The sequence below is a fragment of the Somniosus microcephalus genome, chromosome 8 (assembly GCF_052327205.1).
Source record: "Somniosus microcephalus isolate GS21.2 chromosome 8, FLI_Smic_1.0, whole genome shotgun sequence".
NCBI lineage: Eukaryota > Metazoa > Chordata > Chondrichthyes > Squaliformes > Somniosidae > Somniosus > Somniosus microcephalus.
The window spans coordinates 44623138-44636447 of NC_140994.1; the positions used below are offsets into that span (position 1 = coordinate 44623138).

Consider the following 13310-nt stretch of genomic DNA (forward strand, 5'->3'; position numbering starts at 1 on the left):
TTCTTTTCTGATTCTGATGGACCTGATATGTAGTTCCAGTATTTTCTGTTTTTATTTCAGGTTTACAGCAATTGTAGTTTCCATTCCTTTTATATCCACTACTATTACTTTCTTTTGAACTCTAAAGTCTTCAGCGGAAGTTATGATGTGGTTGTGTTCTAAATATAAAGGGGTTGAGTTTCCACCAGTTATATCAGCGCAATCTGGGCGGAATCTGCCGAACCAGCGCAAAAGATCTGGTAATTTCAAACGCAAGTGAGTTACACCCAAAGTCACTGACTAGAGTGCTTTCCGCAATCCTTTACGTTGGTTCAAGATTCAATTCGCCCGGATCAGGCCGGGCTCACAAATCTAGCCACGGCTCCCAGGTCGAAATTGCGAGATTCCACTGGTTCGTGAAGGCTCTTCAAATTGTACTAATTTTCTCAGACGCACAGGCACTAGTAGGCATGTTTTAGAAGTTTTTTCATCTAAAGAATATTTATTTTACTAAGAAGCTGACTAGTGTACACCAATGAAACTATTAAATGGCTCAGCATAGTTATTTAAAATCATTTTAAATCAAGTTACTCACAGGTGGAGGACTGGACCGGACACCCTTATTAAAAAGGCTTATTTTTCATGATAAACTCATTTTCAGCTGTACCAGGTCACCACTCTTAAATAAAAGGAACACTTTTTAATGGAAAGAAAAAAATACCGAAATTATTACGTTCTATTAATGCAGCTAGATTGCACTGGTTTATGGAAGATTTTCCGTTTGTGATTATGGAAATTAAATTTAGCAGGAACTTGAAGTGTAACCGAACCAGTGCAATTTCAAGCGCATTTGGGTCGGTTTCCCAATTGCACCCAGAGCGGCAACTCTACCTCCCAATGTACTTTTAGGAAAATAATATATTTGTTGACACATACCTGATTCCCTAACAAGGTCAGAGATGGGGCACTGCACTTTATGTTGAAGATGTTTATACTTCTGTTCAGTTATGGCATAATTTGTTCCTTTATTCGTATTTGAAAAAGAAATGAAGAGGTGAGCAGACCCTTCAGGTGAACTTGGAGTATCTTTTACACCAGAAGGGGAATGTCCATTATGTTGGCATTCAGTCTTACAAACTTTCCGAGCAGCTGATATTTGTTGCTGAATGAAGTCATTTGCTCTCAGTGGTGCATCCAGTGGTTTCTTATCCAACATGATGAAAGCAACCTTTTGTTTGGAGCTTCCAATGAACGAAATTAGTTTAAATGTGCCATTGCCACCATCTGCTGATGATATGGAAGAAGTGCAGCTTAGCTTTAAGGAAAGAGCTGATTTTTGTATTAACCCAGACCTATTGTTGTTTGTAAGAGAGTAAAGATCAACCAAAAGGGATTTGCCTAAGCAGTAAGTACTGTTAAAACACTGTGGTGAGACTTTGAAATGTGCAAAGGAAACAGCTGAGTGAAACTGCTGAGCAAGAAGACAGGTTTTGTCTTCATTGTTGCTTAGCAGCAAGGTTTCAGGATGTCTGTTATCAATTTTTAAAGAGCATGGCCTGTCTTCTGTTGAATGTAATACTGAGCGAGGCTCAGAACACTTTCCTGTAGCAGTATATCCATTACAAGGAAACTCATTGACGTTATCTGTGTGGGAATGAATGTGCACAGCACCTTCAGAACTCCTGGAATTTTTCAGAACATTCACAGATCTGTCATGTCCTGTTGCATTTTTCTCATCTGTAGAAGCACTGACAGTTGGTTTAGAAAGCTTATTAGCTGGGCTCATGATTCTTCGGGCAGTAATTGTAATGGAAGAAAACCCTTTCCTGGATTTAGTCAAGGTGTTACCTTTCCTGCAATGTATAGTGGACTCCAGAATGCTCTCCTCAACTGGTGGTGTATTACTGAGAGATAAGTTTGGATTTCTTAATGGTTGCTGGGAGCGTTCAGCCTGGGCATGTTGTAAACAAATAGGCGAAGTACAGGAATGTTCTTTTCTTGCTTCCTCTCTGATTGTCAGTGAGATTACAGATGATGGAATCTTTTCTTTCGCTTTGCTGGGTGATGCATACTGCTGAAAATAAAAAAATAATAATTTGCAAATTTATCAGCCGTATTTTGGTGAGAACTACTGTATAATTTTAGTACTAGGATCCTTTATTTCAGTTTACCATGCATAAGTTCCTTAAATATTTTCTGGCCTAATTCCTATTAATTGAATGAAAATGAATATTAGCACTTTAATCCCGTTAAATAAGGCAAAAAAATGCATGTAATATTGAAGGCTTGACTTGAGTTGCAGAATTCAGACAGCTACATTAACACTCATATATAAAGCTGCAGAGGCTCTTTTGGTTCAGCTAGGTGGCATGCACTTACAAGAAATTCCCTTCCTATGTATCGTACTATGTGGTTGCAATTCAATGTAAAACCTGCATGACTGAGGGATAATGTGTATAATGATTGATTTCACAATAGGGGAGAGGAAGCGCTTAAAGTACTGTGTACATTACATACAGTAATACATATCTCATAGTTACTCATGTAAACTGAATAATATGGGAATACACCCAATTATAACTAATGAGTGCAAATATCAAGATTTATGATTTTTCATATCATATACACTACACGTTTTTAATCATTCCTACTTCATTGACTTTGCTTGATATATTTTTAATACGTAAGTGTATTCTTTGAAGGGTAACCTAATCTGAATTAGAATTGCAGTTATCTGAAAGATACATTATCTTTTCTCTGATTTGATTTGATTTGGGACCAACTTGAGAAAAGCTGATGGCTTCAGAAATTGGAAATGTTTTACTTTTCGTCTTCAGACCTTTAAGCTGGGAAATCCTTTTGCATGGTTTTCCCATTTTGAAATAACCGTGAACTGTAGCGATTGTCTAATATTTAAAGCGTCTGCTCTTTTGCTTTAGCAATCATGGCTATGGTTATTTAGAACCTAGAGGAGAAAATGCATATAGCTTATCAACCAAACAAACGACAAAGTCCATGGCCATGGCTCCGAAGAGAAAAAAAAGGCAAACTTGAAACAGGTTACTGTTTAGGTCATGGGAAAGATCGCCAGTGCAGCTGAAAGATTGCACCTGACCTGCCACTTCCTTTGCACTAGTGGTACTTTTATTGCACTGTTAGCAATATTATTTCCGCATTGCAGCAGAGCTATTGCTTTTCCCTTTAACTTGGCAGCCAGAGGCAGTGGTACTTTGCATCAGGCAATTAACACACATGCAGATCTGAGCGAAACATTTGAGTGGGATGCAAATGACATTTAAATTTAAATGCCTCCAGAGTTTATTTCTGTAATTTGTAAAATTGCAGATTCTGCAGCAGGGCCACACAGTAGACATGAGGCAGCACAGACAGCCCAATATTGAGGTACATTTATTTGTGAACTGCATCTTTGGCAATGATTCAGCCCCTCCCAAATCTCCATATAAAGAATAAAAGGCTAAAAATGATTATAATATGCAGCCTCTCAGATCCAAAAGTAATTTAAAAAGTAATTCAGTGTTGATCACAAAAGAATTGCCTACCATAATGCATGGTGTCAAACTGAGTAGAGGTGGGTGCAGTGCGCTGACAGGGAAACCATTCAATTGTTTGTCTCAAGAGTGTGTGGAAAGTGATGTGCTGGAATTGTTGGCTCTAGATAAAGATTTGAGGCTAGTGACAGTTTTTTTATTTGTTAGTTGATTACTTATGTAGTAGAAGTTTGCATTTTAGATTAAACCATCAAAACTCCATCATGCACTTAAAATAAATGTGACATTTGCAAGGTCTGGGCACCCCCGTGGTGCAGTACTGCTCCTGGCAAGGCCTTGTGCTAGGAACATGGGCACAGAAACAGGAGTGCAGCTACAGACCTGAAAGGCCTACAGCAGTGCTTGTGGCCTCTGGCATTAGGGCCACCTGGCTGCTGAGAGAGCACCAGCCAGAAGACCCCCAAGGCCCAAAGATTGTGCTGGGAGTGAGAGGGGGAGGTAGGGTTGGTGGAATAGCTTACTGACCTTCACTGATCTTCTGCTTCCATGGATCTTCAGGGTGGCCCCAGGACCTCACAAGCCCCACCCTCAGCTTTTTGACATGTTGCTCTGTTTGAACAGCTCATGGGTGCACTGAAAAGAAAGTGAGGTGGGAGAGCTGGGAATTGGCTATTCTACCTCAGTTATGTGTTTACACTGTACCTGCACTTACTGGAGGTACAGGCCCAGATGGAGAGAACCCTGGTGTTGCGGGTGTGGAGATCTGACACAACAGGTTTCTGCCACTTTTTCCTTTTCGCTGTTCCTGGGAAATAGTGTTAGCTAGGCGCAATAGAGAGAAAAATCTCTTGCCAATGCGTTAGCTCAGATCCAACCTATTCATTCTGCTGATTCTAAATGTTCTAATTCTTCTCTTTCAATCTTCCTGAACCTTGCATGAGGGTATACAGGTGTCCTATAACCAACCCTAATGCTATCAGGGAGAAAAACTTACTAACTTTGAATCAGTCCACAACCCAACTTCAAACAACTAAGAATGAAACTCAGGTAGGACAAGGGCTCCAGATAAAAGGAAATAGATGAGCGCTGCATCACCTTATCCAGTACTAATCAATATACAGGAAACTCTTTTATATCCGGCACCAACGGGACCGGCGTGGTGCCGGTTGATCAAAAAGTCCGGATTACAGCGAGGTATACTTACCAAGGTACGAGAGCCCCGTATATGGCCATAGATGCAGGAGCCCTGGTTACACGGCACTTGTGCAGGAGTCCCGGTTACACGGCCATAGATCCAGAAGTCCCTGTTGCACGGCAACAGGTGCAGCAACCCCGGTTACACGGTCACAGATCCAGGAACCCCGGTTACACGGCCACTAATATAAAGTAAAACTTACCTGAACCTACTCCTGCATTTTGCTCTGACTTCAAATATTGTTCAAGCCTGTGCTGTAATTTAACAATGACTAAAGCATCCAAATAAATAATCCTGAAATTCAGTTATATGAGCTCATTAAGGTTTAAAAATCAAATTAAAATTAATATATTTAAGTTGCCTTGTCTTCTGCTCGTGGCAGGAGTGGCCTCATATTTATCTTCAGAAATCTGTTGTGGTTGTTTACTTAGTTGCTTTTTGGGCACCACCCCCATATTAATGCAAAATGAACCTTTTTTTTAATTAATACCAGTGATTAATGTTAACATCAGGTTAGAGGAGAGAGGAACTTGTACAGAAACAATAAATAGTACCACTCCAAATTAATCAGTCCCTGATGTACATAATGCATTTTTATCAGTATTCAAGCCACATCTTAGTCAATTACAAATCAAGGCACATGTGAAACGAGCATCCAAAAAAAAATGATAAACTGTAATGCAATGACACAAATTGCACTTGTAATATTCAACTAAAAAGAAAATCGAACACACTATGTCAATCGACATTGATCTGGTCACTCTGAGCGTGGAAAGTCAACAGGATTTGTTTAGAACCAAACTCCAGAGAGCTATCTCTGCAGGTAAGATGAATGTATAGCCCAATGCTGCAGTATTGCTGGAATTACTTACTTAGTGCAGAAATTCAGAATCAGTCACTAGGCTGGAGTTGAATTGAGCCTTGATGTTCAACTTTATTTTCAGGTCATAGTGCACAATAAGGTGCTGATTTGTCATCTCAAGTCTGAGCTGATCCAATTGGGAAATTGTAATGAGACCAATTTGAATCAGATTTCAAAGCTACTCTGGTATCCATTCTTATCAAGTAATCAGTTCCCTTGGGTTCTAGAGCAGCTTTTTAGTAGATTGATCGGAGATCAGAATAGAGAAATGATAAAGTAGAAAGCTGGTCCAATCTGGAGTCTTTTCCAAAAAGAGCAGGTGCACTACATTACAGATATACAGGGATGAGCATGCAGATTAAATTGGGCCCTAAAATTAGAATGTGCCAAATCCTTATTAAAACTGACAAATAAAACACTGTACATGCAAGCAGGGGAAACTGCAAGCAGGGACCACCAAGAAATTACTGCATATCCTTTCCTCACTTCATTAGAATGCCAGAGAACTCAAACAGACAATTTTACTAGGTCACCGGAGACAAGTGTGCTGGCAATTCCTGCAGATAGTAATTCACTTCCAACCCACAAAACACAGAAGCATAACTGAGAAGGAGCACAAATTGGCCCACTGTGCATCTGCACTGACACTTTCTTAAATAAACAAGTGGATTTGAATTGGACTAGAATTTTGACATTTTCCTCTATTTGAATCATGTCAGATTCCCAATTTGGATGTGGTACTGATCCCTACAGAGTTACCTTGCTGGCTTATAAGTAGAACATAAGAAAGAACATAAGAAATAGGAGCTGGAGTAGGCCGTATGGCCCTTCGAGCCTACTCTGCCATTCAATAAGATCATGGCTGATCATCGACCTCAATTCCACTTTCCTGCCTGATCCCCATATCCCTTGATTCCCTCAGTGTCCAAAAATCTATTTATCTCAGCCTTGCATATACTCAAAGGCCGCGATTTTGTCAGCAGTGTCGAGATGGGTGCGGGACAACTGGTTTCCGGCTTCCAGTCCCAACCCCAGCTGCCTCCGCTCCACAGATGTGATTTTCCCTTGATTGACCTTGTTAAGCCCGCCCTACGGGCTTACCGGCCAATTAACAGGAAGCGGGTCTGATGACATCATTTAATGACATGTCATCTGCCTGTTTCCTTAAAGGGACCATGCATAATTTTATTTTGACAGTTTGGTTTCTCAGTGTTTGACAGCATTGAGGCGCTGAAAACACTGGCAATCACTGCACAAAGGTGAACTCTTGCACCCAGGCTCTCCAATGACTCCCTCCATATGCTGGAATAGATGGCAGCTGCAGGTTACACGGCAGAAGCGATCTGTCACTGGTGAGAGAGGTTCTCCCAATGAGGTGGCACTAGACATATAGTTGGATTTAAAAACTTGTAAGCTAATGAAATCTGTAAATGTTTTAAAAATGCAGTAACCAACATTTTCTTTGCTCTGAAACTCACCATGTGCAACATTGTATCCTTCACACCATTTCTGCAGCTGTCATCTTTCCACAAACATTACACCAGACTCACAACACGCCATACTTACCTGGCATGGTGTCCGTACGTCGGGAAACCCGACCCAGAAGCGGGAAAATCCAAAAACAGGCTGAAACTGCTGACAAGTACCTGTTAATAGGCAGGTAATTGCCTTTAATCCTTTTCTGCCACTAGGTGTCGGGTCTATTCACAAATCGGGGACCCGACACTTGGGAAAGCTGTTTGGAGGCGGGTTGTCGGCAGATTCGGGACCCGCCATCAATCAATTGCACTTTAACCTCTGAACCGCCTCTCTGACCGCCGACAAAATCGCGGCCAAGAACTCAGCATTCACAGCCCTCTGGGGCAGAGAATTCCAAAGATTCACAACCCTCTGAGTGAAGAAATTCCTCCTTATCTCGGCCTTAAATGGCCTACCCCTTATCTTGAGACTGTGCCTCCTAGTTCTAGACACTCCAGCCAGGGGATACAACCTCTCAGCATCTACCCTGTCAATCCCCTTCAGAATCTTGTATGTTTCAGTGAGATCACCTCTCATTCTTCTAAACTCCAGAGAGTATAGGCCCATTCTACACAATCTCTCATCGTAGGACAGCCCTCTCATCCCAGGAATCAATCTAGTGAACCTCCGTTGCACCACCTCCAAGGCAAGTATATCCTTCCTTAGATAAGGAGACCAAAACTGTACACAGTACTCCAGGTGTGGTCTCACCAAGGCCCTGTACAATTGTAGCAAGACTTCCTTGCTCTTATACTCCCACCCCCTTGCAATAAAGGCCAACATGCCATTTGCCTTCCTTATTGCTTGCTGTACCTGTATGCTAGCTTTCTGTGTTTCTTGCACAAGGACACCTAAATCTCTCTGAACACCAACATTTGAAAGTTTCTCACTATTCAAAAAATATTCTGTTTTTCTATTCTTCCTACCAAAGTGAATAACCTCACATTTCCCTACATTATACTCCATCTGCCACCTTACTACCCACTCACTTAGTCTATCTATATCCCTTTGCAGACTCTTTGGGCTGGATTTTGATACTGGAGGCGTGTAGGAGGCGGGACTACAACTTTCGGGGTTGTAGTCCCGCCACCATCAAGCGATTTTCACTTGATTGACCTTGTTGAGCCTGCCCAGTGGGCTCAGCAGGCCAATTAAGGGCCACCCGGCAACAGGTAACATCACAGATTGACATTTCATCTGTCAAGAGCTTTTGACAGATGAAATATCAATGTTTGACAGCTCTTTCCTTCCTCTCAGGCTGATTTAGAGATCTCTCCAGAACAGAAAGCTGAATGCTGCAGATTTTGACAGCTTGCGGCCATTCTGCTTTCTGCGCCGGTGAGATGAGGGACTCCCGAGACCTGAAGGAAAGAAGGCTGTAAAGGTAAGTAAAACTTCTTTAAACACTTTACACACACCAAACACACTTACCTCTACACTCATGCACCCATCACTCACCTGAACACCGGAATTCTCGAACCCTCCAAGCCCTTCAGTCCGACGGTCCGCCTCGCTAACTTGCCGTGGTTTGGAGCCGTCGGGAATCCCACACTTCAGGAATAAAAATAGGGAATAGGCTAAAAACTGCCTGTTAACTACCTGTTAACAGGCAGTTAATTGGCACTAATCCCCTTCCCGCCTCGGGGAGGTGGCTCCCAGCACAGGTCGGGTATCCGCCTCCTTTGAAACTGGCATTGGAGGCAGGTTGGGGGCGGGATGGGTTCGTGCCCCCCGATTTCGAGATTTTAACCCCCCACACGCCTCCAATCCCGCCTCCACGGCCCAATGAAAATCCTGCCCTTTGTGTTCTCCTCACAGCTTACTGTCCCACCTAGCTTTGTATTATCAGCAAAATTGGATTCATTACACTTGGTCCCTTCATCAGTTCTGATAGTACTTAATAGCTGAAATGGCACTTCAAATATCCCAATGTCTGCTTTTCAAAAATGCAAAGCAATCTGTCTGTTTCAAATTACCTGAGAAAAATAATGGTGCCGAATATCCTTGGGGTGAGGACTGGGATGTTCCCACTGGGCAGGTAGATTACAAGGTTTCTCAGGAACTCCCACAGGAACTGGCATATCCAGGTCCTGGTCTATTTTTTGGCTTTCTGCTGCACTCCCACACGGAATATCAGCTCCTGTATCTCTATTTGTCATCACTTTTTAGGGTAAACAGTATTTCAACAAAATATACCTATATGGCAATTTTACCTAAGCAAACACATCTCATACAATAACTTTATTCCTTTCTCATATTTCTTCTATCTTTATTTCATCCCTTATTTGAGTCCAATTTATTTTTTATTTTTCCTGACATACTGTGACTCACTCTATCCATCTATCCATCCAATCCATCACTCATATTTATTTATCTTTCATCCCTTCATTAAAATGTCATCTCTTAATAGTGACACGTCCTATTAGTGTTCCTTAATATAGCTGGCACAGCACATAGTAAAAAACAACAGATATCATCATTTATGCTTCCATCACACACTCCTTACTACAGATAAAAGCTCTAGTCAAAGCTCTTAGGGCATTTTCACTAATGTTAAGGAGCACAGGTAATAACTATGGTTATTGGGGCTTCTGTATACTGATTCCAGTATTTGAGATAGAATGTAGCAGCTTGACTATTAAATATAATGACCAATTCCGATGGAGTAACAGGTTCCCGACCTGTGGGTGGAGTTGAGGAAGCATTGGTGGCAGCACTGAACGACAGCAAAATTGAATTGGGTTAACCGCGTCCTCTGACCCTTCTTTTAATACATTAATGAGGCTGCTGGCTGTTTTCGGCCACCTCAATCAAGGTCTGCTTGAAAACTGGAACAGGCAGGTCATCAGAGGTACGTTGGCAATTTAAAAAAAAATGTTGTCCCGCTACTGCCCTGTTTATGCCTAAAAACGTGCGGTAGCAAGACAAAAATCAGCCCCCTTGTAATTACATATCATAAGACGCTGTGATCAAATTAGTCTCAAGGTCACAAGTTAACAAATTATTGCAAATTATATTGCAATGTTACCAACTGTATTTTAATAAGGTAATAATTTCTTATCCATCTTTTACCTCAGATTTTGGTGCTCTGAAATGAGAATGTGGCGTAGAAAAATAACTTTTTGCACTATTCCCAGCTTCTTCAGATAAACCTGAAAGACAGAAAATGTACAAAGTATTTGAAGCTTTATTTAGTGTAAGATTAACAACTTAATTCCCTGTTCCAAAATATAAATGATCATTTTCAACTTTAAAACTTGAACACGTGAATAGCATAAACAGCACAACACAATATGCTCTGTTACTGCATAAAACAATAAAGATTAAGAAAAGTGGTTGAGTCTTGAGTCAAGTGCATTTTCTCATACTTGACTTTTCTATTGTCTTCTAAACTGTTTTGACTTACTGAACTAACATGTTCCCAGCAGACATCTATTTTTGAACATAGACCATTGATTGATGGGGGGAAATTGCTTCATATTTAGTGAACTCTAAAACCACTGAAATGCTTTTGATTCCATGATAATGCAATGTTAATAAAGATCAAAAAGCCCATAAATCTGTTTTCATAAGTAACCCAATGTTGAGTTAGTATTGATGGATGGACAGACAGTTTGACAGATGTTAGCACAGTAGCCGGAGTCCCTCTTATTTAGTGGTATGAAATAAACAAAAAATAAAAGTGGCAACCCAATATACTGTGATGCAATGTCCTGGTATCCTGGTGGTGCAGCATGTCGAGGTACAAGTGCAGCGTGTCGAGGTACCGGCGTAGCGTGTCAATGTACCAGTGTAGCATGTCAATGTACCAGTGTAGCATATCAATGTACCAGTGTAGCGTATCATTTTACCAGTGTAGCATGTCAATGTACCAACGTAGCATATCAATGTACCAGTGTAGCATGTCAATGTACCAGTGTAGTGTGTCAATGCACTGGAGCAGTGTGTCAATGTACCAGTGTAGCATGTCAATGTACCAGTGTAGCATGTCAATGTACCAGTGTAGCGTATCAATGTACCAGTGTAGCATGTCAATGTACCAGTGTAGCGTATCAATGTACCAGTGTAGCATGTCAATGTACCAGTGTAGCGTATCATTTTACCAGTGTAGCATGTCAATGTACCAACGTAGCGTATCAATGTACCAGTGTAGCATGTCAATGTACCAGTGTAGTGTATCAATGTACCAGTGTAGCATGTCAATGTACCAGTGTAGCGTATCAATGTACCAGTGTAGCATGTCAATGTACCAGTGTAGCGTATCAATGTACCAGTGTAGCATATCAATGTACCAGTGTAGCGTATCATTTTACCAGTGTAGCATGTCAATGTACCAACGTAGCGTATCAATGTACCAGTGTAGCATCTCAATGTACCAGTGTAGTGTGTCAATGCACTGGAGCAGTGTGTCAATGTACCAGTGTAGCATGTCAATGTACCAGTGTAGCATGTCAATGTACTAGTGTAGCGTATCAATGTACCAGTGTAGCATGTCAATGTACCAGTGTAGCATATCAATGTACCAGTGTAGCATGTCAATGTACCAGTGTAACGTATCAATGTGCCAGTGTAGCATGTCAATGTACCAGTGTAGTGTGTCAATGCACTGGAGCAGCGTGTCAATGTACCAGTGTGGCGTGTCAATGTACCAGTGTAGCGTGTCAATGTACCAGTGTAACGTGTCAATGTACTGGTGTAGCGTGTCAATGTACTGGTGTAGTGTGTCAGTGTACCTGTGTAGCGTGTCAATGAACCAGTGTAGTGTGTCAATGTACTGGTGTAGCGTGTCAATGTACTGATGCAGCATGTCAATGTACTGATGCAGCATGTCAATGTACCAGTGTAGCGTGTCAGTGTACCATGTCAATGTACCAGTGTAACATGTCAATGTACCAGTGTAGCATGTCAAAGTACCAGTGTAGCATGTCAAAGTACCAGTGTAGCGTGTCAATGTACCAGTGTAGCGTGTCAATGTACCAGTGTAGCATGTCAATGCACCAGTGTAGCGTGTCAATGTACCAGTGTAGCGTGTCAATGTACCAGTGTAGCGTGTCAATGTACCGGTGTAGCGTGTCAATGTACCAGTGTAGCGTGTCAATGTATTGGTACAGCATGTCAATGTACCGGTGTAGCGTGTCAATGTACCGGTGTAGCATGTCAATGTACTGGTGTAGCGTGTCAATGTACCAGTGTAGCATGTCAATGTACCAGTGTAGCGTGTCAATGTACTGGTGCAGCGTGTCAATGTACCAGTGTAGCATGTCAATGTACCAGTGTAGCGTGTCAATGTACTGGTGCAGCGTGTCAATGTACTGGTGCAGCGTGTCAATGTACCAGTGTAGCGTGTCAATGTACTGGTGCAGCATGTCAATGTACCAGTGCAGCCTGTCAATGTACCAGTGTAGCGTGTCAATGTACTGGTGCAGTGTGTCAATGTACCGGTGCAGTGTGTCAATGTACCAGTGTAGCGTGTCAATGTACCAGTGTAGCGTGTCAATGTACCGGTGCTGCATGTCAATGTACCAGAGTAGCGTGTCAATGTACCAGTGTAGCGTGTCAATGTACCGGTGCTGCATGTCAATGTACCAGAGTAGCGTGTCAATGTACTGGTGCAGCGTGTCAATGTACCAGTGTAGCGTGTCAATGTACTGGTGCAGCGTGTCAATGTACCGGTGTAGCGTGTCAATGTACTGGTGCAGCGTGTCAATGTACCGGTGTAGCGTGTCAATGTGCCAGTGTAGCATGTCAATGTACCAGTGTAGTGTGTCAATGCACTGGAGCAGCGTGTCAATGTACCAGTGTGGCGTGTCAATGTACCAGTGTAGCGTGTCAATGTACCAGTGTAACGTGTCAATGTACTGGTGTAGCGTGTCAATGTACTGGTGTAGTGTGTCAGTGTACCTGTGTAGCGTGTCAATGAACCAGTGTAGTGTGTCAATGTACTGGTGTAGCGTGTCAATGTACTGATGCAGCATGTCAATGTACTGATGCAGCATGTCAATGTACCAGTGTAGCGTGTCAGTGTACCATGTCAATGTACCAGTGTAACATGTCAATGTACCAGTGTAGCATGTCAAAGTACCAGTGTAGCATGTCAAAGTACCAGTGTAGCATGTCAATGCACCAGTGTAGCGTGTCAATGTACCAGTGTAGCGTGTCAATGTACCAGTGTAGCGTGTCAATGTACCGGTGTAGCGTGTCAATGTACCAGTGTAGCGTGTCAATGTATTGGTACAGCATGTCAATG

At 42.0% G+C, this 13310-nt stretch overlaps 1 protein-coding gene across 3 annotated transcripts in view; it reads right to left on the reverse strand.

Moving 5' to 3' along the window:
- The window catches only part of c8h10orf90 (chromosome 8 C10orf90 homolog), a 223571-nt gene that overhangs the window by 54804 nt on the left and 155457 nt on the right, over positions 1-13310 (reverse strand). For 2 of the 3 annotated variants that reach the window (XM_085994674.1, XM_085994673.1), the window contains 2 exons: positions 10136-10215; positions 916-2053 (listed from right to left, as the gene is read on the reverse strand). In XM_085994674.1, the coding sequence (XP_085850800.1) occupies positions 916-2053; positions 10136-10215 (1218 nt within the window). The remainder of the gene's footprint in view (positions 1-915; positions 2054-10135; positions 10216-13310) is intronic. The other variant, XM_085994675.1, reaches the window with a different exon arrangement.